At 38.8% G+C, this 27,972-nt stretch overlaps 1 protein-coding gene across 3 annotated transcripts in view; it reads right to left on the reverse strand.

Moving 5' to 3' along the window:
- ADAMTS9 (ADAM metallopeptidase with thrombospondin type 1 motif 9) overlaps nt 1–27,972 on the reverse strand; it is a 175,637-nt gene that overhangs the window by 77,376 nt on the left and 70,289 nt on the right. For all 3 annotated transcript variants that reach the window (XM_003811598.6, XM_063602800.1, XM_003811597.5), the window contains 9 exons: nt 25,967–26,177; nt 25,324–25,488; nt 23,347–23,511; nt 16,964–17,083; nt 14,223–14,327; nt 13,918–14,085; nt 11,939–12,208; nt 6,830–6,991; nt 4,265–4,441 (listed from right to left, as the gene is read on the reverse strand). In XM_003811598.6, coding sequence (XP_003811646.2) covers nt 4,265–4,441; nt 6,830–6,991; nt 11,939–12,208; nt 13,918–14,085; nt 14,223–14,327; nt 16,964–17,083; nt 23,347–23,511; nt 25,324–25,488; nt 25,967–26,177 — 1,543 coding nt within the window. The remainder of the gene's footprint in view (nt 1–4,264; nt 4,442–6,829; nt 6,992–11,938; nt 12,209–13,917; nt 14,086–14,222; nt 14,328–16,963; nt 17,084–23,346; nt 23,512–25,323; nt 25,489–25,966; nt 26,178–27,972) is intronic.

Below are 27,972 nucleotides of genomic sequence, written 5' to 3' on the forward strand. Positions count from 1 at the left end.
TAGCTGTCTCTTATGTGTTCAGAACCATTTCTTCCAATCACCTTTTTTTGTCTTCTGGCTATAATTTATCATTATCTACAAATTCAATAAATGGAGCATGCATATTTCATAGTTGAGACTCAATAACTCAGGACAACAGTATTAGAAAAGAAAAAATACCCAACAAAATGTTAAGCCTCATATATTTTTGTTTATAAATCTAAGCATCATTTTCAACTCAGAAATATGTTTTTAAAGTATCCCTTTAAAATACATACTTGAAGCTGTCTAATTACACAAAGCTAGATACTTGGCTACTTAGATTTGAGGGAGGGGTTGTACAGGTTGGAGGGAATTTACAAAATTAAAATGTATCTTTTTAAAACCGAAAGAAACATACACATTCATTTCTAATCCACAGAGCCTACTTGCCTTTACAGTCTGCTGATAAACACTGATTTTTAAACATTGTATATAAAATTAAATAACATGAAAAAATAAATATGCTTTATTATATAACACATATAAATCTGTACTGCTCAAAATATTCAGAAAATTCTAGGTGTGGCTGCTTAAAACTGTGTTTAGAAAATATGGTAGTGATATTTACAATCTTTATTTCTTCTAGGGAGAGAAGCAGTGAGGTTATAAAATACTGGTATCAAACATTTTCTCTTCCTACCTACAGAAGCTGCAAACTTTAATACGAAAATGAGGTAGACAAAAATTCATAAGTTAGCCAGGCAGAAACAAAAGCACAATTCCTTCATGAGCTCATAAATTCTCATTACTTGGGTCGACAAGCATTATTCCAATGCACCTAAAGCAAGGCTCAGAGAACATTTTTAGGTTTGTCATGAAAAACCCAAACAAGCAATTTCTCCTAAGGAGAAGCACAGTTTCCAAGGTGATCAGCAAGCAGGTTGACAGGGCAATGCACAAAGGAACACCGAAGACCCATCTTGGATACATGGTATCACCTAGCAGACTTTTAATCTGTGATTATCTAGATGAATTAGCTTTCTCTAGAATGCTCTGGATTTTTAGCCTACTTTCTGCTGTGGTTTGATAGTATAGAGGTCTCTTTCCAATTTACTCCTCAAGTCATAGGACATATGCATTGACTACTTAGTGTCCTCCTGGGACTGACTGCAGGAGTCGACTGAAAGGCATGTGAGTTTAAGAACCTTATTTCAGGCTGGGCATGGTGGCTCATGTCTGTAATCTCAGAACTTTGTGAGGCCAAGGCAGTGGATCACCTGAAGTCATGAGTTTGAAACCAGCCTGGCCAACATGGAGAAACCCTGTCTCTACTAAAAATACAAAAATTAGCCAGGTGTGGTGGTGGGCACCTATAATCCTGGCTACTTGGGAGGCTGAGGCATGAGAATCACTTGAACCCGGGAGGAGGAGGTTGCAGTGAGCCGAGATCGCACCACTGCACTCCAGCCTGGGCAACACAGCAACACTCTGTCTCAAAAAAAAAAAAAAAAAAAAAAAGAACCTTATTTCAAAAACAAACATTACCAAAAAAAGAGTCCAAAGGCCCATTTTAAAAAGGATAGAAAAGGTTGAATTTCTGGAGGATATTTCTCACCATCATGATTCTTAAATCTGCAATGACTTGAGCCAGAACCAATGGCTGATCTAAGATGGGGACTTAAACCCTAGGTTCAGAGAAGCTTCATTTTAGGGACGCTGGAAGCTATATTAATAGTGATTTGGGGTTTCTTTCCTAAATACTCCTCTTTAGTAACAAGTGTTGAAGTAGGCTATCTCCATTTTGACCTTGGAGAATGCTAATTCACACAGCAGCAGTTGCTTCTTGACATCATCTAATGCATGGGAGTACTGGGAGAGAGAAAGCAACCAGGCAGAAGGACTAATTGCTACCCTTGGTCCCTAATAAATCTAAGTTGCTTTCTGTTGAAAGCAACATTTTAGCACCTCCAACATACTTTTTATTCTTGTTAGTTTCACCGTCAGTTACAATGATGAAGCACCATGGAAGTGGCTTTATGGCTATTAACACAATTACTGAGGTATGCTTACATTTGGAATTACTAAGATATTATACCAAAGCATCCACAGAAATAAACATACAATTAAAATCAAAACTCTACAGTAAGAATCTGAAAGACTGCCCTCTCACTCATATATTTAGGAAAAGCAATATATTACAAAGATATTTTAAAGAAAATGCTTTTGATTTAATTTTTTAAGATCACAATTAAAAGCCTTGCAGAAGTGGCCTTGCTCTTAGACTGTAGAGGCTTCGCATATTTGAATAATGATCACTTTATAAAAAAACCATTGAAATCATATAGGCAGCAAAATGATTTTAAAAATGCATGCACTTGCTTCTGTGCATACTAGAGCATTATAATTTCTTTCTCTCTCTCTCTTTCTTCCTCTGTTTCAGAGAACTGTGTGCAGGCCCAAGGAGAACAACTACATGAGATAAACCTTATGTTTTCAGTTACAATAATTAGCAGTTCATGTTTTAAAATTTAAACATTTATGCTCTTAAAATATCTGCGGGGGAGGGCAGTGATCCTGTGTAAAAAAAATTTAGCGTATTTAGAAAGTGTTTAAGGAAGAGAATACCACGGAAATTAATTTATAACTCTCTAAGACTTATGTTTTTCCCCCTGTTTTCCCAAATAATTCTTCCTGGAGAGGTAAATATAGAATAATCAATGGAACTGAGATGATCAATGGAATTGAGTCTGGGAAGGGAAATGCAGGTTTCTTTTTTTCACCAAACCACAAGAACATGCAATAAATAGGCTTGTGTGTTTCTTTCTAAGGGTTAAGAGATTTTTTTTTTTCTTTGGGTCAAAGTTCATTAACTTTGTGGAGAGCTAGTAGACTTTCTAAGACGTAACTCTGGTACTGGTATTGCTGTTGGTCTAGTGAACTGGGTGATAATACAATGAGCTTAAGAGGGAATTTCACGAAAAATAATATATAATAGGAGATGAGGGAAGTTGGGGATGCCAGAAGATGTTCCTGAGATTCTAAGGTTATTTCTGATATTCAAAAATGTTCATCTGGGGAAGGTGCCATTATTGTAGGGAAAATGCTCCTGCTGAACTGACTAGAGATACAACAGACCAGAGCTCTCTGACTCAGAGTGGCATTTCTTAAGTTATGGAAGAAAATACTTACAGTCCAGCTAAATAGTACCAGTGGAGATAATGCTCCAAATTCTTCTAGATTTCTACTTAATATAAAGTATGGTGATTACATAGTTAGTGTTACACCTGCAGACACAACCCCAGCCATTGAAACCCTTGACTCTTAGAAATGTCAACAGGTATTAACCATGTCACTTCACTTAATCTGCTCTTTAGCTGGTTTCAGGGATGGTTAAGACTTCTGAGAACCATATTGGGTAAAAAAACATTCTGGATATGACTGAATACAATACTAAATTCAGCTTCAGTGCAATTAATGTATTTATAGGACCATTTTTCCTCTATTTACATGAAACAGCCCTGACGGCTCCACAGCTTGTGGGCACAACTCAGCCAAAGTATTGTTTTGACACAGCTGATCCTTCTGTTTGCCAAGAGCTGCCCCAGAAGTTTGCATCATATTTACAGTGGCAAACCTGTCTCACCATGTCAGCTGCTGGCTAAGCAGATAGCAAAGGAAGACTAGGACCAAAGCAAAAAATGGTCCCAAACGGGCTTCCTGTCTCTGTGCAAGAGAGAGAACATTCCCGACACCCTAAAAGGCACCAGGTCACCTGTTCCATTTTTGGTCTTTTGCATTTTTAAATGATTTTAGTCTATTTTGTGGGCACAGACTTTGTAAAAATTATGTTCAGAGTTGTACCCGAGTCACACAGGCAAATTACAGTCACTGAAGAAAAATTGCTTTGGCCTCAATAAGCAGGTATCTTTCCCAAAAAGTCAAAACTACTACAGCTTAGAAAAGGAAAGAATGTGTGCTATTGAGTTGTCTGTTAAAATCACTATGTATGTGTGTGTGTATGTGTGTGTGTGTGTGTGTGTGTGTGTGTATTTAGGCTAAGAAAAGGCAGCTACTTCTTGGCACCAGGTCCTGTATGAGGTACACTTATTCTGTAAAGTCACTTTGGCAATATCATAAAAAGTTAATTCTATTATGTGCCAATATGGAGAAAATAATAGACTATTTATAGCAGAGTTTCTGGGATGCCCTTGCAAGTGTGACAATTATCTGCCACAGAGGAGTGCCCCAGAATACCTTGGAATTAGATAGTTTGGTTAACAAACATGAATAGTTAGGGCCGTACCGAGCTCCAAGGGCCAGTACTCCATGCAGCGTCGTGTGGACAAGCATGTGTGTTACACTGCTCACGATCGGGAGGTTTATCAAGAATTTCACAGCTCAAATCTGGAAACCGTTCACCGTTGGACCGCTGACAGACCACCAGTCTTGTTCTTATGCCTCCACCACACAGCTTAGTGCACTGGAAGAAGGAAAAGGAAGGCTGCAGTTATTTTGTCTGAAAGGCCAATGACAAATTTTCTTTCTCCCTAATTTCTTAGCCAAACTCAATTATGGCATTGGGCAAGGTAAGCCTCTGACAGATGGAACCAAGGTGAATTACCAATAGTGATACGTAAAACAGACCAAGGCTCTCCTACCTTAATGGCAGGTATTAGTTATTAAGTGCTTTCTCTTAACTTGCACTGAGGACTTTTGCATATATTATCTAATCAAGAGGAGTGTAATTATTTGCCCCATCTTATATATGAAGCAATTAAGGTGAAGGGAGGTTAATTAACTCGATCAAGTCCAATCTGTTAGCAAGTAACAAAGATCCTTTCTTTTTTTTTGAGACGGAGTCTTGCTCTGTCATCCAGGCTGGAATGCAGTGGCACGATCTCGGCTCACTGCAACCTCCGCCTCCCAGGTTCAAGTGATTCTCCTGTCTCAGCTTCCTGAGTAGCTGGGACTACAGGCGTGTGCCATCACACTCGGCTAGTTTTTTGTATTTTTAGTAGAGACGGGGTTTCACCATGTTAGCCAGGATGGTCTCGATCTCCTGAGCTCATGATCCTCCCACCTCGGCCTCCCAACAAAGATTCTTTGAGAAATACCAAACCAAACCAAAACAAAAATAAACAAACAAAGACTACCCAATACCAAACAAAGGAGATAATGACTTAACTGGTTCTATTTTCTGGCAACTTTTAAGAAGCTGTCACCAATCCTTGGCTGTTCTCTGACTCCGTCTCCATAGCCCTTTATGACACTAACCTATTTTACTGTATCTCTGAATGTGAGGACAACTATGACTTTCCCCTTGGATGAATAAACAACGTGGTGGGAACACTGGATAAGGTTCTGACTCCTGGCTAGATCTAAACTTCTGAGGCAGGAACACGTTGTATTTCTTGGACAGTGCTGCTGCGCTCAAATCCAGCAACACTGACATTTGGTTTCCCTGCTGTGTCAAGGCCAGATCTCCCACAGAATTTGGAATGATCTGGTCTGTGCTGACAGCAAAGCATCCCAGCAAGTTCGTGTACTCTCCTGGCTTGAATCCAATTACAGAAGCTTAATCACAGGCCCCACAGGACAGAACTTTGCGAGGAGGTTTTGGGAAATCCACAATACATGAGTCACAAAGCCTCATTCCCTTTTCTTTCCCTTCAACAAAGCTCTCCAGAATGACATAACTGTCAATGAAAGTCAACAATAATCCCGTTATGACTGCCTATGACTACTAGGTTATATGGCTGAAACCATGAAATGTGGACACGTGATTTCATTCAGCCAAGGATGTGGACTAACATGCCCATCAATCTCATTTGTCTTTTTCCCCCCTTGGCACTGGGACCTCCAAAGTGTTATTTCTCATGTTTTATTTGATAAATGTTATAGTCAAGACAGAACAACTCAACAAACTTTAAATATGTGCTCTCCCTGTGGATTCAAGAATAGAGAGATATATTCTTAGTTAATTAAACACAAAACAATAAGCATCTAGGCCCTATGTATCATAAGGGCTCAAACCCCCACTTAATCACAGTATTATTAATAATTATTCTTAACATTAATTATTACTACATTATAGTAGCAGTTAATTGATTAAAGGCTATGTGCTACGCATTTGATAGATACTACCTCATATCATGGTCATAAATACTAAGAAGTTGGTGCTATTACTATCCTTATTTACAGATGAGGATATAAATATTTGGCAAAGATACTACATTATTTGCCAAGGTCACAAAACTTTTAAGAGCCAGAGCTGAGAACAGGACACGGTTTTCTCAGCTTCCAATACTAAGTCGTCCCTTATCAGTCGTCACAGGCAACCCTGAAAAGGTAGCAGCTAAATAATTCCATATTTGAGAAAACACAGCTAACTACTCACTTCTGCAATAAAAATACATCATCTTTCATAGGAATTATAACACCTATTCAATCTGGCTTCATTAGGGACTTGGAATGTTGGGAGACATTAGGCCATGGGAACAGGGCATAACACAAACACCCCAAAACTATGAAGAAGAGGGCAAGACTTCCGTGGACCGATTTAACACATATTTTCAATCACTTTAAAAGCATCTATTTTTTATTCATCAGAGGTGAACAAATAACTTAAACCAGTATTTATCTGTATTCTCACCTAATTTTCCTCACCTGTGTACCCAAACTGTCTCTTAGTGGTAATAGGAACACTTTAAAATAGTCCAGAATTTAAGAAGACAGGTTTCCTAGTTAATCCCCACCCCAGAAGCTTCTACTAGAGCTAGTTCTTCTCCTTGAAAATAAAATCTGAATGATAAATACAGTTTGGTTAACACAATTCCTCTGTATTTATAGACGGACAGTTCACTCTCACCTCTCCCCAGCTGCCATAAGCCCACTGAGGACAAGGGCCGGATTCACAGGCTCTTTGCTCATCAGGTTTTATTCTCTCCACACAGTCGTTTGCGGTGTATCCATTTTCGTCCTGACATACAACAACACGCCGCTGGGATCCGCCAGCACAGGTACTGGAACACTAAACACATCAGTCGACAAGTTAATCCCCACCTCAATCTCCATCTTAGGGACACAAAAGCAGCTGGTTGAAAGGTTAAGACAAATGTGCTGAAAAGCATTCTCAAGTCATCCACGAAGGACAAAAAGCAATCAGGAAAACCCAAGAACTTCCCCATTGTGGGGCTGTTTCATGTACACATCCTATAGACACACCTGGAGGGCAGAAATGTGTCTTCTGGCGTGCCTCAGGCCCTCTACAGGGGTTCCATAAATGCCTAATGTGACTTCCAAAGCAGGCCACTTACTGTCTTTATCCCCTCTGCATCTCTAAGAGGTACAGAGGTGTTGATGGACACCACAGTTTATTTGGAAATTCTTTTCAAAACTTCAAGTGCCTATTTAGAACCAATATTTGATTTTCCTTTCAACGCGGAGGTCAAATTACATGCCTAATGAATGGCCAGTTGTTGAAATTAAGCTTCTGTATGAACTCATTCAATTACTCCAGGAAAACATCATGGAATGTCATTTAGACATCATTTCCTAGCAGATAAAATGTTCCTTTCTCTCTCTTTACAACAGCCTGAACTTCGGTGGCTAATGGTAGTAAGACTTGTTTTATTTATTTTTTACTTCCCCAATGAACTTAATTGAATTTCATCACGACAAACCTCTCTTCGGCTGCGCTTTCAGCCTAACACCCTCTCTTTCATGGTTTGTCATGGTGTTATGTTTGCATTTCATTTCATTTCCCATACAAGCCTCTCATAGTTCACTTATTTACACCTGAAGTGTTTTCTTCTTTCCATAACTTCTTCACCTTTTTAAACCCAAAATGTTTGCTAGTGTCCTTTACCCCGACCCTTGTAAAATCAGTTTGCCTATAAAATAATCATCTGGTCCACAAAGCAATGTATTTCTCATGATTTATCAAGACTCAAACTGCATTTGCAAGTATGTTGTTAGTTCTAGGTTCTGAAGGCTGATTTTTGCTTTCTAGCTAATTGTAGCTCATATCAGTGTTATTTCAAAATAGGCTCTATCAAACATTGCTTCTTGCTGGTCAGCTTCTTCCGTATCAAGATGTGAATACATTTTGTTGCTTATTGAACTGGACCACTGTTAATTTCCCTGCCCATGCTGGTCAAATTATAAGTGTTTTTAAATCAGTACCTACACTTTCATTTTATATTGGGTTTAATTTTTTAATGTAGAGCTGGATAATAGATTTATTAGTTCCTCTTGAGAAAATATTTAGGTATTTTTCAAGTTATAAAAATGTTACCTCTATCTTTGATGATTCTGGTATACTTACTCTAAATCTCAAAATATTCATTTCCTATTTTTTTTTTTTTTTGAGGTGGGGTTTTGCTCTGTCACCCAGGCTAGAACACAGTGGTGCGATCACAGGTTACTACGGCCTCAACCTCTCAGCTCAAGCAATCTTCCCACCTCAGTCTCCTGCACAGCTGGAGACCGTTGGTGCACACTACCACACCTGGGTAAATTTTTAAAATTTTTTGTAGAGACAAGGTCTCACTATGTTGCCCCAACTGGTCTCGAACTCTTGGCCTCAAGCAATCCTCCTGTCTTAGCCTCCCAAAATGCTGGGATTACAGGGGTGAGCCACCATGCCTGGCCTTACTTCCTACCTTCCTACTTTTAAGCAGCTTAGTACATAATAAAAAACAGAGAAGTATTATTTTAATTAGCTTTGTTTGGGGACCAGAATTTTAAATGTTAGGAAGGGCCTTTCATGGTATAAATAGATTTGTCATCTACATCTTGGCCCTCGAGTTTTCTCCTTGATAATATAATCTTGTATCATTCCTTTATTATGTCACCTGTCAGCTTTATTGCCCCAGTAAAATGGCAGGCTCCTTGAGGAAAGGCTCAATGTTTTAACTTGTGTCCCTATTACCTTCCATAGTGCTGGTCACAGGATTTGCTACCTGGTCCAGTTAAAGATTCTGGAAGGAACAGCTCTAGAAACTCCATGGTATTCTCTCTCCAATATGTCTGATGGGTGCAAGGATGAACACCTGATCCATGGCCAAGCAATCCACTGGCCACCCAGGGAGTGACTGGATGCTTCCTACCGAGAATCCAACTGGAGTGCTGGTGATAGCTCTCAGCTTGGGCCAAGCAGTTGCACTGCACATTCTTGAGCTGTCTGAATCCTGAGCCTGCTTGGGTCTTTATACTCCCACAGACAGATGAAGTATTGTACATAACCTTTCTCCAGGTCTAATTTTGCCATTATTTGATTAACAGGGATTCTTAGTTCCATTCCTCCATGTTGCAGACTTTCAGTCTGGACTTTTGTTAACAAAGTCCCTGCCCTCTTTACATGACAACATTTTCTTAGGTAAACATTTATTTGAACAAATTTTGAATCTATTAGTAAAACGTACTTGAAATTTGTCATCCACAATGGACAAAATAAAGGAGAATGGCCTTTAGAGAAGCAAAGGGAGACAGACATTTGTTTTTTTCTACCTGCTCAAATCAACATCCTTTTCCTTACATCTGGCAGCCCAATTTCCTTTAAGAAAACATTCCTCCTCATGGCAGACGCCATCTTGGTCTATCAATTAAGACACTCTGCCCTATTGTGGTCAGAGGTGGGCAATCGGACTTTCCTGGGAATTTGAATCCTCAGCAGAATAACTCAAGAGTGGCAAAGGCTTAAAAGAGATTCATTAAGACAGAAACTCTCTAAAGAAATTATCCCTTAGTTACCCCTCTATCTAGATCAAGGGTTGGCAAGCCACAGCCCAAAGACCAAATGTGTGCGGCCACCTGTTTTTAGAAATAAGGTTTTATTGGAACAGAGCCATGCGCACTTATTTACATATTGTCTATGCCTGCTTTTGTGCTGCAACACACAGCTGATTAGCTGTGACAGAGACTGTATGGTTCACACAGCTGAAAAGATTTACTATCTGGCCCTCTGCAGACAAAACTTGCCAGCCCCTGAGATAGAGCCCTGAAGATGCTCTGGTCCCTGTCCCTACTGCGGCTAAATGAACAGCTTTGTTTGTTTTTCTTTCACTTGAGTCAGTTTCTGTTCTTTTTTTTTTTTTTTTTTTTTGCAAAACTCCTAATTGCTAACACACCTTGCTCAAGTGTATACAGAAATCTATTATAAAATGAAGTTCTTACTCCAGAAACCACTGAAAAACTTGATTCCCATTCCCCAGTGTTTATAACACTTTGCCGCCTTTTCTGCCATGGAAGGTAGGAAGACCATGTACAGTTTGTGTACCATGCAATGCAATGCAAAGATGACGTATATCCTTCATCTTCCTGGGAGCAGGTCAGACACATCAAGCTAGGGCTGAAAATTACATTGTCCAGCTTCAGCCTCACTTAACTTAGGGGAAAAAATATCCAAACAAAAAACAGGCACAATGAGGAAAAGAATGGTATTACCCATCGCCACAAAAAGCTTACCTAATCCTCCCTAATTGGGAGCTCTGCCCAAGGGCAGAATCATTCAATCTTAAAGGAATGCATCATCCCCAAATGTAGTCCTAAATAAGCACAGCACTAAAACGCTTTCTTTAAATCCTAGCGCTATCATTAGACTACACATGTGTGAGTTTTGAATTTTGTCAACAAGGAAACACCATGAGACACTCGGTGATTACTTCCTTGGATCACCTTTTACTTTCTCAGAACTGAAATCTCTTCTAATCTAGGCAAAGGAAGCCCAAAAGTGGAAAGCAAGAGAGGGGGATGGGATAGCGAGGGTCTTGGGCAACTTGGCAGCTGTTCTGCACACAACCAGCAAAGACAGTGGGTGCAAATGCTCAGTGGCTAATTAGTATTCATCAGAAAGTACATCTAATTTACTGAAACATAACCGCGGTGGGAAACAGACAGCTTCCTTCTAATTCTTTTTAGCCCAGAAACAATTAAACAGAATTAGCAGTACTAGAAGGAAACTAATAGTAAACAATTAAAAAGAAGACCCCTGAATAATTAGTAAACACCTAACTACGTCCCTACCCAGGATCCTTTAAAACCCTCCCCCTCCTGCAGTTCCATTTAACATGTCTGGTATTGCACAGCATATATTTTTTTAATTATTTAGTAAAAACTTTAAAACATTCCAAAGCATACTTTTCCTTTGATATCAGATATTTGTCAAGGCCTTCCTAATTTGAAGGACAATGATAATGATAATAATAAAGACAACTGTCAACATTTATTAAGTTCTCACTCTGTGGCAGGCAGGGCGCAAAGCACTTTATCTGCATCATCTTATTTAATTCTTACAGCAACCCAAGAAAGCAGGAATTATTGTTATCCTCATTTTACAGATAAGAAAACTGAGGCTCAAAGAGGAGAAGTGACCTGCAGAAGGTCCCCAAATTTAGAAGTGTAAGTCTTTGGATCAAACCTACGCACCTTCCCTCAGAGATTTTGCTGATAACCTCAAGGTTAGGGTACTTCTCTCCTAAGCACAAATCTTACCTAGACTAGTATTTCCCCCTAATCCAGGACAATGACTTACTACTACAAATTACACAGCAACCATGCCACTTTGAGACTGCACCCTTCTGGAAAATAGTAGAAGGGAAAGTGACTTTCATTTAGAATTCCCTTTCAGAAAAGTTTCTCTGTCTTCTTAATTCCCCTACAGGTATGAGCTGCCTGTGGCCTCCAGGATGAATCATGATGGTATTTACGGTACCTCCAGGAGGCCATGTGATCATATCACCTAGCCACGATATCCCCTTTCTCCACCCAATCGAGACAGCTTATAGGTGGACGAAGGCAGTATCAGTATGATCAAGGGCTGTAATTAACCCATTACAAGTTACTCAAAGCAAATGAAAATGCACAATGTCAATCCCTTTTAAAGAAAAAAATATGCTCTAAAGGTGTTTCTAGTCTCTTTTCCCCTAAACCCAACGTCAAGTGAAAGAGAAGCAAGCGAACTTCAGGGAATACTCACTGCTCCCCAGGGGCCAGTCCTCCACTGGTTTCCACCGAGCACATGGGTGCGGCTGGGGCTGGCGCTCCGGGGACGATAGTCCTCATTTTGGAAGGGGTGCTGAGCTAAGCCACTGTCTGGGGTCCTTTGAGGGCATGGTGACATGGAACAGTCCTGGTCAGTTTCTGGGATGTAATCCTGGTCACACTCGCTCCTATCGATCACATGGTCACTGTAGTTGACACACATCACTTGCCGGGTTGCCCTACCTTGCCCACAGGTCACAGAGCACTAGGTTGAATGTTCAGAAAGAGAAATGGTCAGTCATTTGGTGGAGAGGTTGACAATTCCTGAATGTGCATTTCTGTAAATGGCCCACCACTTTCCCAAATTGCTCAGGCCAAAAACCTTGGAATCACCCTTGTCTCCTCTTTTTTTCCCATCCCATATCCATTTCAGTGAGAAATCTGTCAGCTCAGTATTCAAAATCACAAAATATAACCCTTTACAACAAAAGTCAAATCCTATCCTTCCTTCCAGTGATTTTCCAATTCATTTGAATAATACCCAAAATCCTTACATTGATCTACTAGACCCTTTATGATGTGGCCACTGACTACCCCTTTGACCCATCTACCATTCGCCACTCACTGCACTCCAGCTATGCTGGCCTTACTGATGCTTCCTGAACAAGCCAAGAACACTTCCATCTGAGGGACTTCATACCTACTGCACCTTTTGCTGTACCACTTAAATACCCATGTGGGTCATTCCCTCACTTCATTCAGGTCCTGCTCAATGTCAGGCCTTTTTTGACCATCCTCTCTAAAAGCACATCCCATCTTTCTCTATTCCATTTCTCCTCTTGACCTCTTTCTAGGACTTATCAGTACCTCTTGCTATATTACATACTTCCTTATTTGTTCATTGACTGGATCATCCATTGGAATAATCTCCATGAAGGTAGGGGCTTTATTATTCATTCTTCACTGCTCTTTCTCTAGCAAGCTTTCACAAATATCTGGTGAGTAGGCAGATGGATCTTAGAGAAGATGAACTGACGGATGGACAGATGGATAAATGGATGCATGGATAAGTGTTTGGAAGCTCAAGACATGAGAGTGAGATTATCTACTATTTATTGAGTAGTACTTTCTGCTAAGCATTTAACGTACATAATCTCAAATAATCCTCACAACAGCCCTGTAAAGTAGTATTCTTTTCCGTCTTCTTTAAGAGCAGAGCAAACTGAGACTCATGGACTTAAACCACATTGCTCAAGGCCATGCAACAAGTAAATGCCAAGGTCTGGGTTTTTACACAGCTCTGTTTCATTGCACCTCTCAAATTTCTCTCTCTATATTATGATATTTATTGAGATATTAATCTCCACTCTTCTTATGCCCTCTCCTCACCTATACTAATCTATTTCTTGAACTCTGGGCTTTTTGCAGGGCAGAAAACAAGAAGCTGCCTAAAGATAAAAGTTCTATTTGTATAAAAACCCATAGATGGTGCTTGGTGTACAGCAGGCAGGTTCACAGCACTGGATGAGGATTCCCACTTCCCATTCTTGTCAGGGGAAACCAAGAGCCACTTGATTTTTAGGGACCACAGGATGCAGGAGGAATCTAGACTCAGAGTAAGAGCCTCTCTCCTCACTCTCCTGACATTTTTGGTCCTCTACAAACCTACTGCATACTAATATGACTCAGTGAAGACTGGGATTTCTGATCAGCCCAACAGGACAGATACTCAAGCAGACTGTAAACTGATTTATCCATTTTTTGAAAATGTGCATTCCTTAAACATTTAGCTAAGAGTCCTTGCACACTTGGCCAACTACACATAAGTGGAGCAGAACAATTTAAATCATAAGACAAATCCAGCTCTGAAATATTACCCATTGACATTTCCAAGTGGCGCCCCCCTCCGCTGACTCCTCATACCCCTCAATGTTTCCCCCATTCCCCCTAATTCCAAATAATCCACTGGCTTACAGAGCTCCAGTCCAAGGCCTTCCATTGCCCACAGGGTGTCACAGAACATTCTTCCTTTGCCACTGGTCTAGGCAGGGTAGCACAGGCACTCTCGTCAGCCACAGAGCCATTCTCATCTCGGCAGCTGACATATCTCATCCGGGTACCTTTCCCACAAGTGGCTGAGCACTGGGTGTTGGAGTAAAATCATGCAGTTATGTTACGTGGAATGGCTGCTTACTGGACAGTAGCCCACTTTCTATAGCCATGTCTGAGAATGTTAGCCCCCATCCTGCCCTCCCCATTTCTCCCAGTCTATTTCTTACTGGGGTCCAAGACCCAAATCGCCACTGGGTTCTTGGTGCACTGTATGTGCTTCTCCTCGTTTCCGGGGCAGCTAGGGGAGGATGACAAGATGGTAATTCACAGTCCTAGACGTGATGGGGGAAAAAAAAACAAAGTCACTTTCAAGTCAATGCACTTTCAAGTTAATGGTCATGGTGGATAAAAATGTAAAGGCTAAGAAGTCTAAGGCTTCAGATTTCTGTGTGAATCTGGGCAAGTCACATGACATCTCTCAGTCCCAATGTCTTCAATTGCAAAATGAGATATAATCTTAGTCCCTTTGTGGGTGCTTTAATAAAGGGCAGGGGTCAGCTTGAGGATTTTTAAAGCCGTATTTATTCATCCGTTTGTATAAAAAGAGAAAAAATATTGTAAAAGGACATGTAAGCCATGAAATAGCAGGATATCATTTTAAAATCATTAGTTGTTAACGTTTTAAAATTCTGAAGGCCAAATGATGTTCTCACATTTAAATTAATTTCTTAATCAGAATTTGCTAATCATGAACTTGCTTTCCCAGTTTGCCTAAAGATAACAACAGAATCCCAGAATGTCAAATGTAGATATAAAAGGTGTATTCAATTGGCCAATGCCAGGAATTCATATAACACCCCTCAATCATGCAGACGAAGTCCCTGTTATGAACTGAGGTCATCTGTGTATAGGTAATATTCCAAGATATGCAAACAGGAACAAAAGTACACACCTGCTCGTATTCACTCTCAGCCTCAGTGGTTAGCAATTATCCTGTGATTTAATACATATTCATCAAATGCCTGAGTGTGCTGTACACAGTGCAAAAGTGCTGAGGCATGGTGCAAAAGTGCTGGGGCTTGGTGTCAAATATGACTGAGATATCTTTGCCTTAGAAAATCTATGTGTGGAATGTGAAATTTTGTTACGTGGCTCCAGACTTTGCCTATTCCTCTGTTTTTGGTCCAAAGAAAGCCACCGGGAACTTTTTACAAAGTGAAGAAATTATTCACATACTGCAATGGTGGGAGCCATCCCATAGTCAAATGGATATAATAGAATAACTTAAAGGGAAATATATTTTGAATCTGAAAGGGAGCAGCCAAGTCCTCAGTTCATGATTGCTTTAGATGCCATAGCTAACATTTTCCAGGCATTCATCATTTGGAACATTTCAATAAAATAATATATTTTTATTATAAGTCACATATGTTGGTTAATTGATCGATGATGACAACATGAACAGCACTGCCATATTAATTTATTTTTTTAACACTCTTTATCCATTAACAACACACTTTGAAAGGCAGCAGACTGAGGGTGTTCAGGATGGAGATAGTACATCAGCCACATGGGGCTTCACTCAGAGTGTGAGTTCTGGGAATAGCCTGGGTTCAAATGCCATCTTCAGCAATTAGCAAAGCTGCTATGCAAACCCGAGTGTTCTCTTTATGTATTCTCTTTACATACATGATGCCAAAATCAAGGCCCATATAGAACAGTATGCTTGTGAGTGGTTATCCACCAGCTTCTTGAGAAAAAAGATGTGTGTGTGTTTATAGATATTTTGTGTACACAAACACACACATATTACATGCATGTACATACACATACATATGTATATATATGCGTATTTATTATAAATTTTACTGATATAAAGGAGGTATAACAATTTTGAAATAACAATAAAATATATAATTATTTATTTTAAATTCCATACAGCTAATTGATTGTCACAGAATACATTTGTTGATTTTTGCTGAACTTTTGAACCTGTTGCCCACCTATGTTTGTAATTGCCAAATGAGTGTAGTTCAGGCATGAATGTTAGTTGATATTTTCTTTATGTTTAAGGGTAGGATGAAAGTGGAATTATGAAGATGTATGGCCAGAACTTGACTCACTGACCAGTGATGTGGAAGATGTCTTTGCTGAATCAGATACCTTTCAGATATTAGAAGAATATTTCCACATCCTTTTGTTCTATTCACAATGTAACTGCTACAGACACAAGACTCTTTTACATTTAATCTGCATCATTAACATTTTCTCCATTACTTTCTTAAGTCTAACCAATCAACCAAGCCCTGAATTGTAGCCCTTGCTGATTCCTGTGGTGTAAATACTCTCATCATGGCCATTTTCAAGCTATGAACTTGATGTCAATGAACACAGAGCTGGGGAGAGATAGGTGGCAGCACACCCTTACATAGTACATCCACCATACAGACACATACGTACATTGTATAAGTTAAGTTCTGAGTGTTTATAAACTTTGCTTTTAATACCATACATTTAATTATAGATTTATATTTTCAGTTTTTAGTAATGGTTATACTTAATAATCAGTTTGCAAAACTCCTGCAAAATTTATCGATTGGCTCTTGTGAGCTGGTACAAGTTAGCTCCAGCAAATCACCACCTGAACATGTGACACTAGTTACTGAATACTACATTGAAATAATTTTAGAAATATGAGTTTAAGAAAATGAGCCCAAAACCCAACATTCATTATCCAGTAGGAATCAAAAGCAAATCTACATACACTCCAAATAACCAGAGAAGAACAAAACTGACACAAGATATTTGATTATAAATGTAACATACAGGTAAATCTGGACAAATTAATCTACTCGTTGCTCTACTGACATACTTATCTATGAAAGGATTTCAATTTTGTCTAAACAGCTGGGCAGTTTGGTACCTTGGTCCCCAAAGTCAATAACTGAGTTGGACAAAGGAAACTTACCTGGGTATCAGTTGGTCTAGTTGCTGCATTACAGTCATTGTCATCTACCACTGACATGTAAGTCCCAATGATGCATTTCACTGCTCTTAGCTGGTATCCCTGTCCACAAGTGACACTGCACTGGAAGAAGGAGGACAAAAGGTATATACAATTCAGCAAATCTTCTCTTTCCCTTACTTTCCCCATAACATTCTGCAAGAGAGAAATACTTCCATCACAGTAGGCCAGAGGGCTGGCACTCAAATAAATTAGGTCGAAGTGGGCAATCCTGCTCTGTACAAATTATACTGATTCATTATTATGATGACCCTTGGAATTATTTCTGCCTCCCATTGAAATGATATTTATAGGGGTTCAACTCATTAACTGTGAAATCCTAGAAGGAGCAGACTGCATCTTCATCATTTTTACATCTTTCACACTACCTAGGAGAGTGCTGTGGCTAAAATAGGTACTTAATAGAGCTCTGTGACTTTATTTGACATCTAGGAAATTATCCTGAAGAAATAACTGGAGTTTGCATCAATATTTTTATAAGAGACAAAAAAACTGGACACCACCAAAGTATGCAACAACCAAAAGTTCAATATCACAGCATACAGGTAGTTAGGAAAATAATGTAGCCACTAAAAGGCAAATTGTTAGATTATAAAAAGCAGACTAAAAACAATAAGTAGAGGAAGTGATGCCACAGAAATGGCAGACTAGGGAGCTCCAAGAATTGGTCCCTCCACTGAAGTAACTGTTAAGTTGGCAAAAACTGGAACCAACTTTTTGGAACTGTGGAATTTAAACAAAACCTTGCAGAAACTAGGTGAATGCTTAATAAAAAAAGAAGCCACTCAATTTTGGCATTTCTGATTACCCACCTACCACACTACATATTCCTCTCAAATGTGCAGGGATCTTTTTTAAAGAGAGACCATATGTTAGGCTGCAAAACGAGTCTCAATATGTTTTAAAAGAATGAGATCCCACAAGCACAATGGAGTGAGGCAAGAAATCGGTAACAGAAGAAAAACTAGAAAATTCACAAATATGTGAAAACTGAACTACATATTCTTAACCCATAGGTCAAAACAGAAATCATAAGGGATATTAGAAAATACTTTGAGATAAATTAAAATGAAAGCAGAATATAAGAAAATTTGTGAGATGCAATGAAAGCAATGTTCACAGGAAATCTATAGTTGCAAACACCTACACTAATAAAAAAAAATAAATGAAGAAAGATCTCAAATCCACAACCTAACTTTACTTCCTAAGGAACTACAAAATTAACAGCAAACTAAAACAAACAAACAAACAACAAAAAAAAAAAACAAGAAAACGAAGGAAATAATAAAGATTAGAATGGAGATAAATGAAATAGAGAGTAGAAGAATAATAGAAAAAAATCAACAGAACCAGAAATTGATCTTTTGGAAAGATCAACAAAATTGATAAACCTTTAGCTAGCACGACTAAGAAAAAATGAGAAAAGACTCCAATTACTAAATATCAGAAATGAAGGAGGGAACATGTCTACTGACCTTACAGCAATAAAAGAGATGCCAATATATTAGAGAATCTAGATAAAACATGCAAACTTACACAAATTGCCTAGAAACAGACAAATCACAAAAACTGACTCAAGAAGAAATAAAAAATATGAACGGACATATAAGAAGTAAAATGACTGAATCATTAATCAAAGGCTTCCTCAAAAAGTTTGTACCAGTTCACTCATGAATTTTACCAAACATTTAAATAAACATTAATACCAATCCCTTTCAAATGCTTTCAGAAAAAAAAAAATCAAAGAATAGGAGAACACATCCTAACTTATTCTATGAGGCCAGTATTACCCTAACACCATAGCCGAAGACAACACACACACACACCAGATTAATATTGCTTATACAGATGTAAAAATCCTCAACAAAGTACTAACAAATTGAATCCAATAGCATACTAAAAGGATAGTACCTCATGGCCAAGTGGGATTTAGTCCAGGAACATAAGGCTGGCCCAACATAAGAAAATCAATCAGTGCAATACATTACGTTAATAGAACAATGGAAAAAAAAACATGATTATCTAAATTAAAGAAAACCATATGACAAAATTCAACATCTTTTCATGATAAAACAATTCAGAAATCTAGCAATAAAAGGGAACTTATTCAACATCATAAAGAGCAGTTAGGAAAAAAACCCACAGCTAACACCATACTCAATAGTAGAAGAGTAAAAACTTTTCCCCACAAGATCAGAAACATGACAAGGATGCCCGCTTTCACCACTGCTGTTCATCATTGTACTGGAAGTTCTAGCCAGAGAAATTAGGAAAGAAAAAGAAATATTAATAAAAGACATGCAAAGAAAGTGGGAAGGAAGAAGTACAACTAATTCTATTTGCAGATGTCATCATACTATACATTGGAATCCCAAGAATCCATTACAACTATTAGTACAGCTAATAAACAAATTTAGCAACATTGAAGGATACAAGATAAACAGAAAAGCCTATTGTGTTTCTATACATCAGCAATGAACAATCCCAAAAGTAAATTTAAAAAAATAATTCAATTTACAGCAGCATCCAAAAGAAAGAAATACCTAGGAACAAGCTTAAACAAGGAGGTAAAGGCTTTCTACACTAAAAACTATAAAACTTTGCTCAAGAAATTAAAGAAGACCTAAATAAATAAAAAGATATTACATGTCTATGGATTAAAAGATTTAGTATTGCTAAGGTGACAATATTCCCCAAATTAACCCACAGATTCAGTGAAATCCCAATCAAAATGCTAATAGCATTTTTGCAGAAATGAAAAAGCGGATTCTCAAATTCATACGGAACGACAAGAGACCCCAAATAGCCAAAATGATATTGAAAAAGAACAAAGCTGGGGGAATCATACTTCACAATTTCAAAACGTACTACAGTGATCAAAACAGTCTACTGGCATAAGAATAGATGTATAGACTACTGACATAAAATCTAGAGTCCAGAAATAAACCCATATATCTATGGACAAGTGACTTTCAACAAGAGTGCCAAGACCACTCAATGGAGGGAGAACAGCCTCTTCAGCAAGTGGTGTTGAGACAACTGGATACCTACATGCAAAAGCATGATGTTGGAATCCTGCCTTATGCTATATACAATAATTAACCCAAAATGGATCAGTGGCCCAAACATAAGAGCTAAAACTAGAAAATTCTTTTAAAAAATGGCAGAAAAGCTTTATGACATTGGATTCGGCAATGACTTCTTTGACATCATAAACAAGGGCAACAGAAAATAGACAAATTGGACTACATCATAATTTAAAACCTTGTGCATTAAAGGACACTATCAACAAAGTAAAAAGGCAACACAGGGGATGGGGGAAATATTTGCAAATCATATCTCTGATAAGGAATTGACATCTAGAACCTACAACTCAAGAACAATGAGAAAAACAGATCAAAAAATGAGAAAAGGAACATTGTTGAACTATACATTTAAAATAGTTGAGAGAAATTCTATGATGAGTTTTATTTTACTATTAACACAATTCATGTTTTTTTAAAAAATTGGCAAAGAAGTTGAATAGACACTTCTCCAAGGAAGATATATTCAAATGACCAACAAGCACATGGAAAGATGATCAATATCTTTTGTTATTAGGGAAATACAAATCAAAACCATAGTAAGATAAATTTATCTTACTTGGAATTTTAAAAAGGGAAAATAACAATTTTGGCGAGGATGTGGAGAGAATGGAACCCTTGTATTATATGATAATAAAAATGCAAAATTATGCGGTTGCTGTAGAACATCATTTGGTAGTTAAAAAGTTAAACCCAGAGCCGGGCACGGTGGCTTAGGCCTATAATCCCAGCACTTTGGGAGACCAGAGTGGGCAGATCACGAGGTCAGGAGATAGAGACCATCTTGGCTAACACGGTGAAACCCCGTCTCTACTAAAAATACAAAAAATTAGCTGGGCGTGGTGGCACACACCTGTAATCCCAGCTACTCAGGAGGCTGAGGCAGGAGAATCGCTTGAACCCAGGAGGCAGAGGTTGCCATGAGCTGAGATGGCGCCACTGCACACCAGCCTGGGTGACAGAGTGAGACTCTGTCTCAAAAAAAAAAAAAAAAAAAAAGTTAAACTCAGAATTACTGTATGATTCAGCAACTCCAATCCTAGATACACGTCCAAAAGAAGTGAAGTCAGGTACTGAAATAAATGCCTGAAATAAATATTCATAGCAGCACTATTCACAATAGCCAAAGGTAGAACAACCGAAATGGCCATTGAGGGATAAATGGATAAACAAATTTTGGTATAGCCATACAATGGAATATTCTTTGGCCAAGTACTGATACATGCTACAATATAGATGAATCTAGAAAACACTGCAGTATGTGAAAGAAGTTAGACACAAAAGGCCACAAATTGCATGATTCCATTTCTATGAAATGTCCAGAATAGGTAAATCCATAAACACAATGCAGACTGGTGGTTGCCAGGGACTGAGGGAAGAGTGGGGTGGGGAACAATTGCTTAGTTCAGTGGTCCCCAGACTTTTGGGCACCCAGGACCAGTTTCATGGAAGATATCTTCCACAGATGGGGTGGGGGGGGTGGTTTTGGGATGAAACTGTTCCACCTCAGATCATTAGACATTAGATTCTCATAAGGAGTTCACAACCTAGATCTCACAGTTCACAATATGGTTTGCACTCCTATGAGAATCCAATGCTGCCGCTGATCTGACAGGAGGTGGAGCTCAGGCAGTAATGCTTATCCACCACTCAACTGTTGCTGTGCAGCCTGGTTCTTTACAGGCCATGGCCCATGGCCCATGACCCAGGAGTTGGGGACCCCTGGCTTAATGTATACAAGGTTTCCTTTTGGGGTGATGAAATTTCGTAACTAGGTAAAGGTGGTAGTTGCAAAACATTAAGAATATGCTAAATGCCACTGATTTGTTCACTTTAAAATGGTTCATTTTGTATTATGTGAGTTTCACTTCCATTAAAACAAACAATTGGCAGAGTACAGTCACAATATTAATTTAAAAAAATATTAGAAGCAAATCATAAACATGTTAGCAACAACTAATTTCTTCAGTGTAGAGGTAGGACTGGGTTTGGTTTTCTTCTTTTTGCTGAATTACATTTTGCAAAATTTCTCTTATGAACATTTACGACCCTTAAATAACACCTCCAAAAAACTGTTCCCCTGAACTGCATGTTCAGTTCAAGGAAAAAAAAGATCTCTGATTATAAGATGTGCTAGGAATGGCCTGGTGTAGAGACAGATGAAAAACAGGCCTGTCAATTCTAATAGATGTTATATTCAGATCTTGACAGTGACCCTAAGCTGTGTTCTCCTCCTCTTATTATTCCCTAAAAGTTATGCAGATACAGAAAAAAAGAAGATGAGATTAGAAGTATAAGTGAACTCTCCCTATTAATTCAGACATGATTGGCTATTTGGACTGTGGATGCTATGAAATGGGGAAGATTCAGAAAAGTGCCCATATCAGTGATAGAAATTGTAAGGGTGCCATAATAAAACTGCTTCCACTTGTTGCATGCATATTTGGAAATGAAGATAGAGGCTAAAAGACTGAGTGGCTGTGGCTGGTCAGGGTGAAGGGAGGGTCATTCTTCAAGAGATTACGTAAGTGACAGCAGACAGCTGTTCTACTTCTAATGGGAACTGAGAGTGCTACTTAAATAGTACCCTGAACGCTTCTGCTTCTATATTAGGAAGGACTTAATTCCGAGAGTAGTGGCTTCTCAGATGCAAGCCCAAGGGAGACTTTCACTCTCTCCTTTAAGAATAGCTCAAGTTAAGACTGTGGAACCTACAGACTAGAGGACTCGGAAAAGATTATTTCCAAGCATGAGGGTTTTGCAACCTTTGATCTAATTAATTATGTTTGAAGAGTCTGGCTTATTTATGAGAGGTGAGCTTTGTAATTGTGACATTGGGAGCCAAAATATCTTTTCCAAATCTCATTCCAGACCTTCCTGCCAGAGACTCTGGTGCTGGATCACCCTCTGTAACAGACCCACAGAGGCACGCTAGAAGATAACATCAGCCAGACATGAAATCTGTTGTGAATTTGTTCAAACGCTCCTCTGCTCAAGCTAAAGGGCAAAGATAGGCACGTGGGTCTGTAAAAGGGTAATCAGCTCCAGGAGGGCAGGCAGCAATCCTTGGAAGGGGGGCAAAATGGTTGCAGAGTTACATGTGCTTGATCCAGCGCCATGGAGGTGTCCTGCATGCCACCCGGCACAGCGGTTAAATCTCCACCACTGGAATGCTCCTTTGCAAGTCCTCTCCAGATAATAAGGAAAGAATGTAGCAGTTAAGAATCTTATCGTTCAAAATACCTGTCCCCAGGGACCCGCCTGCCAGGATGCACATTCCGGCTGCTGACAAGTCTGCATAGATGTTGGCTTGGTCTCAGGGTCACACATTCTATCATTTAATCGATCTTCACCAAACTGACACCAGACCTGGCGGTGCTTATGCCCTTTTCCACAGGTGACCAAGCACTGTAATGAAAAGCGGAGCTGGTCAGGGTCATTTCTGATCAATGTGTTGTGGTTTCTGGGGTTATTTATTGATCAGTAGGAACAGGTGTGTCCTTTTCCCACAGCAATCACTCTCCCATAGCAATTTGTAAATATACTAAGCCTCATTTTTTTCCTTTTGTTCGTTCATTTATTCATTCATTCTATATTTATAGTCTCTGGGCCAGTTTCAAGCACAAAATAAACTCAACATAGCTCCATGCTATAAAATTTGAAAAACAACATTCATAATTTTATAGCATAGGAGTTAAGCATGGGGAATTATAAATCACATCAACCTAGGTTTTAACACTTATATAACCAGTCACAAGATCTCTCTGAACCTCAATTTTCTCATCTGTAAAATGAGAATTAGTGTCTACTGCAAAGGGTTGTGAAAACTAAATGAAACAAATACAAGTAAAGCTCTTGGCACAATGTTCATTTAATAAATGCCAAATGTAATCATCATTTTATCCATACTTACTGTGGAAAATTTGAAAACTGTAGAAAAACATAAATGAAAAAATTATAATGATCCAAAATCTCGCTACCCAAGGATAACCATTATCAATATTCTATTATTTTCTTTCCAGTCTTTTTAAGCAACTTTGGATTATAGTGTATTTACAGTTTGATCTCCCAACCCCCATTTTATCGCATATTATTGCAAAGGTCTGTTACTTAGTTTGAAATTATATTTTAGTATTAGCTATCTAAGTAAAATTTAAACCTACTACTTATCTTTTTTTAACCAAATACTAGAGATTTTTAAGCAAAGGTAATTTGTTAACCTAGAACTAAAGCACTAGGTTTGCAGTTCATTTGTCCAGGAATCAGACACTGTTAATCAAATACACTGTTAATTGACTACCATTTCAGGGGCATTAAGAGTATCCTTTTCAGATTTATTTGATGGTGAAAATAAGCAGTTAATACTGCACTTATAAGGATGGGATAAGAGCATGGATGTAGGAGCTGTAGCAGGGAGACTTTTTCTTTCCCCATATTCCTGATTTGGCCCATTAAAAAGGAAACTTCTGTTTCGTATTTCTTATTTCCCTTCTTCCCCTTAAGGAACGTGGAGTGAGCCCTTGCTTGGTAAGAATCTCCTTGGGCTGTGTTAACACTGGGCTGTGTTAATAGTGAGTGCTAATACTATATCATAAAAGCAAGAAAGAGGCTGCATCTTCTTTCTCTTGTTGTCCTGGGACCATCTGTGCTAAGCAATGGAGGGTTTGCCTTGTGCTTCATAAAGTAAAGGATGAGAAAGGCATAAATCTGGAATACTCAGTCTGGTCCATTTCTTTTCTTTTTTTTTTTTTTCCAAGTTTTATTTCTTTTTCTTGCAGTTGGATGGGTAAGTCAGAGAGGTCACTCCCTGGGGTCTAATTCTCTTATTTCAAAGACAAGGAAGTAGGAAACTTCATGTTGACTTCAGATGTGAGCTAGTATAGCTTTATGATTAATAAATCCATGATTTCCTTTCAGTGACTTAGCTAGGGCTCAAAGAGGAGGGAAGGTGATGGACTGGAACTTCAAAATCACAACAGAAGCTACAACAGTGAGTGATCTAGCCAAGCCCAAAGTGCCCTGAGGTCACTGGTAGACTAGTTACATCCAGTACGACAGTCATGGTGCAGGCAGAGAACTGGAGTTGTTTTCTCAAGGGAGACAAGGGAGAAAGGGAGAGGTGGGAGAAAGGTGCACAAGGGTTTGTCTTAAACAGACAGAGAGCACCAGAACTAGAACGTAAGAGATGACCTAGGGGAAATAACAGCCCTCCCATCTTACCTCTGACCAGTCTCCAGATTTCCACTGTGGACAAGGGAACTCACTGCACCTCTGAATGGTAACTTTCTCTTGATGTGTGCATTTGCTGTCATCCAGTACATCATTTCGGGTATTGACACAAATAGCCCTTCTCCTCTGGGTCCCACCGTCACAGCTTTTAGAACACTGTAGGGACAAAATAAATAAATAAAACTGTTGCTAAGTTTCTTATAAAGTATGCTGAAGATCCTGGCTATGTTGTCTCTTCCAGCTCTTAAGAAACAAACACACAAGCTGGCCAACTCTAGTTGTTATTTTGGTGGAGATCTTTTCATGTTATCAGTTTGCTTACCAGGTTTATAATTAAACTCAAAATTAGCTCATTGGCATATAAAAATAAAACTGGAAATGGCTTGTAGAGTATGCAAAAGAAATCAGTTGAGTTGTTCCACTTCTTCCAATTTTTCACACGTCATGCCCATGTCAGACATTACAAATCAACCATGCTACTCTATTCTGGAAAGCTTGAATGGGGTCAGGCATTACAAATCAATCACGGTCATCTCTTCCACACAGCCTAAATGGGGCTTACACACCTGCAAGGAGCCACCATCAACTAATCAGACAGCATCCAAGAAGACTCTTTGAGTGAGAGCCAACTTACTTCAGTCCAGGCAGAATAGCGCCAGCCACCCGTGTTACATTCCCCTGAGCATTTTTCACGGTTGCTTGGTTTGGGATGGCTGCTGCAAAAACCATCATCAACCTTCTCGGTCTTCCCATCCAGCCTGCTATATTTGGCACAGTAGATGTCCAATGTGCGGTAACCCAAGCCACACTGGGCACTACATTCACTCCTGCTGGCAACATGCCACCTATGCAAAAATAATGGGGCAAAACCAACATTTCTGTTAAAAATATATGCCTTATCTATAGTCAACTGGTATTCATAGAAGAGCTGAGTTCTTTTTTCTTTCTTAACTCGAATACCATGAAGCTCAAAGCCACAGTCAGTTGCTAAAATCTAATTTTAACCCAACATATCCATGTGTTTTTCATGGCTGCCAATGTACATAGAAGTCACAGAATGACAGCCAGAGGTGTTATCTTTGTGATGATTTTACCCCGATAGTCAATCTGAAATTCAAGCTACCAAAAGGAAAAAAAATTTTTTTTCAAGTGTATTAAAACCTGTGTACATTATTATCTATAAATAAAGGCTCTTAAATTCCTTGAAGACATGGACTATATTTTATACAATTCAATTATACATTTTAAAATCAGATTTGAATCTATAAATCTCTGTCACCTTTGTATCCATACTACCTGTAATGAGATTATGGGGGGACATAGTAGGTATTCAGTGTGTGCTGGCCAATCGTCTGGTTCTTTTAATACCCTAGGAATATGATCAGCAGTGCTTAAATTTAAAAAGAAAATAAATAATATTCTTAAACTAAATAGAATATTCTAAATAAACGACCTTAAAATGTATTTTGTTGATTAGATTTAGAAATCCAAAAAGGGTGATTTCCTTGTACTCTTCATTGGATTTCACTCTTGACTGTTCACTCGTCACTGCTTAGAAATTGTGTGGTTTGTTGGTTACCAATGTCCTGAGACTACTTCCATGTGTACCTGTCCAGGGTAGAACTCAGGGTAAAAAAGAGTTCTGGCCTCATGCTTATCTTGGAATTTCTCATGAATGCCCAAAAGTAGGTCAGAGTTGACCATCTGGCAAGTAAAGTGGGCTATGGAGATTTTCCAATAGAGTGACACCATATTTGGGGGATTTTGTTCTAACCCGGAACATGTTCAATGAGAAATTGTAAAACAATGCTTTATCTCATCCTGTCACAGTGTAGTGGGGCAAACTCTCACTTCCTTCAGGAAGTGTGGCAAAAATGTGGCCCAATTCAACAGAAGCATCTGGAACTTTCATCTGCCCTTTGATTCTTGGCTACCTTCTCTTTGCCTTCGTCACCATTTCCTTGTGGAAAGGTTATTTTCCATCCTGGATGAAGAAGGAAGGTGTCCTGCCTCCACAAGAAAACATGCCAGCAGCTTAGCATGGCAGAGTGGCTCAAGTGCCCCTGACAGTAACATCATCCCCAGAATCTGATCAGAGAATCTTGAAGAGTCTATGGAAAGGGCATAGCACAGCCTTAGAAAAGTTCTCAAAATGCTACCCCCTGCTTTGTAGTCTCTCCCTGGATGGTGGTCTTCAACGTTTCGTGTTCATTTAGTTCATTTCAAGGGACATAAAATACAATTGTATTTTAATACTATATTTCAGGAAACCATATTCCAAAGTATTGTTAATAAGTAGAAACTGAGAAAAAAAAGTGTAAGCCTGTGTGTTTTTATTGCAGGGGAAAATGTGGGATTAAATAATTTTAAGAACGACTGAATTCAAAAGGTTTTATATATTACAGAACTTTTCAAGGCCTTCAAAATGTTGATCAGCATTATTAACCTCCACATGGGGAAGGAGATTCTTGGTAAGTCTTGTCAGACATACTGATGTGCCATGGATCATCGTTCAAAATGAGTGATCCACAACCATGCATTTGGAAAAGCTATTTCAGAGTTTGACCAATCAGTAACAATCCTCTCTTCAGTCTTTCAGTTTTGGACACAGCTACTTGACAATAATTACTATAAATCATG

The sequence above is a fragment of the Pan paniscus genome, chromosome 2 (assembly GCF_029289425.2).
Source record: "Pan paniscus chromosome 2, NHGRI_mPanPan1-v2.0_pri, whole genome shotgun sequence".
Taxonomy (NCBI): domain Eukaryota; kingdom Metazoa; phylum Chordata; class Mammalia; order Primates; family Hominidae; genus Pan; species Pan paniscus.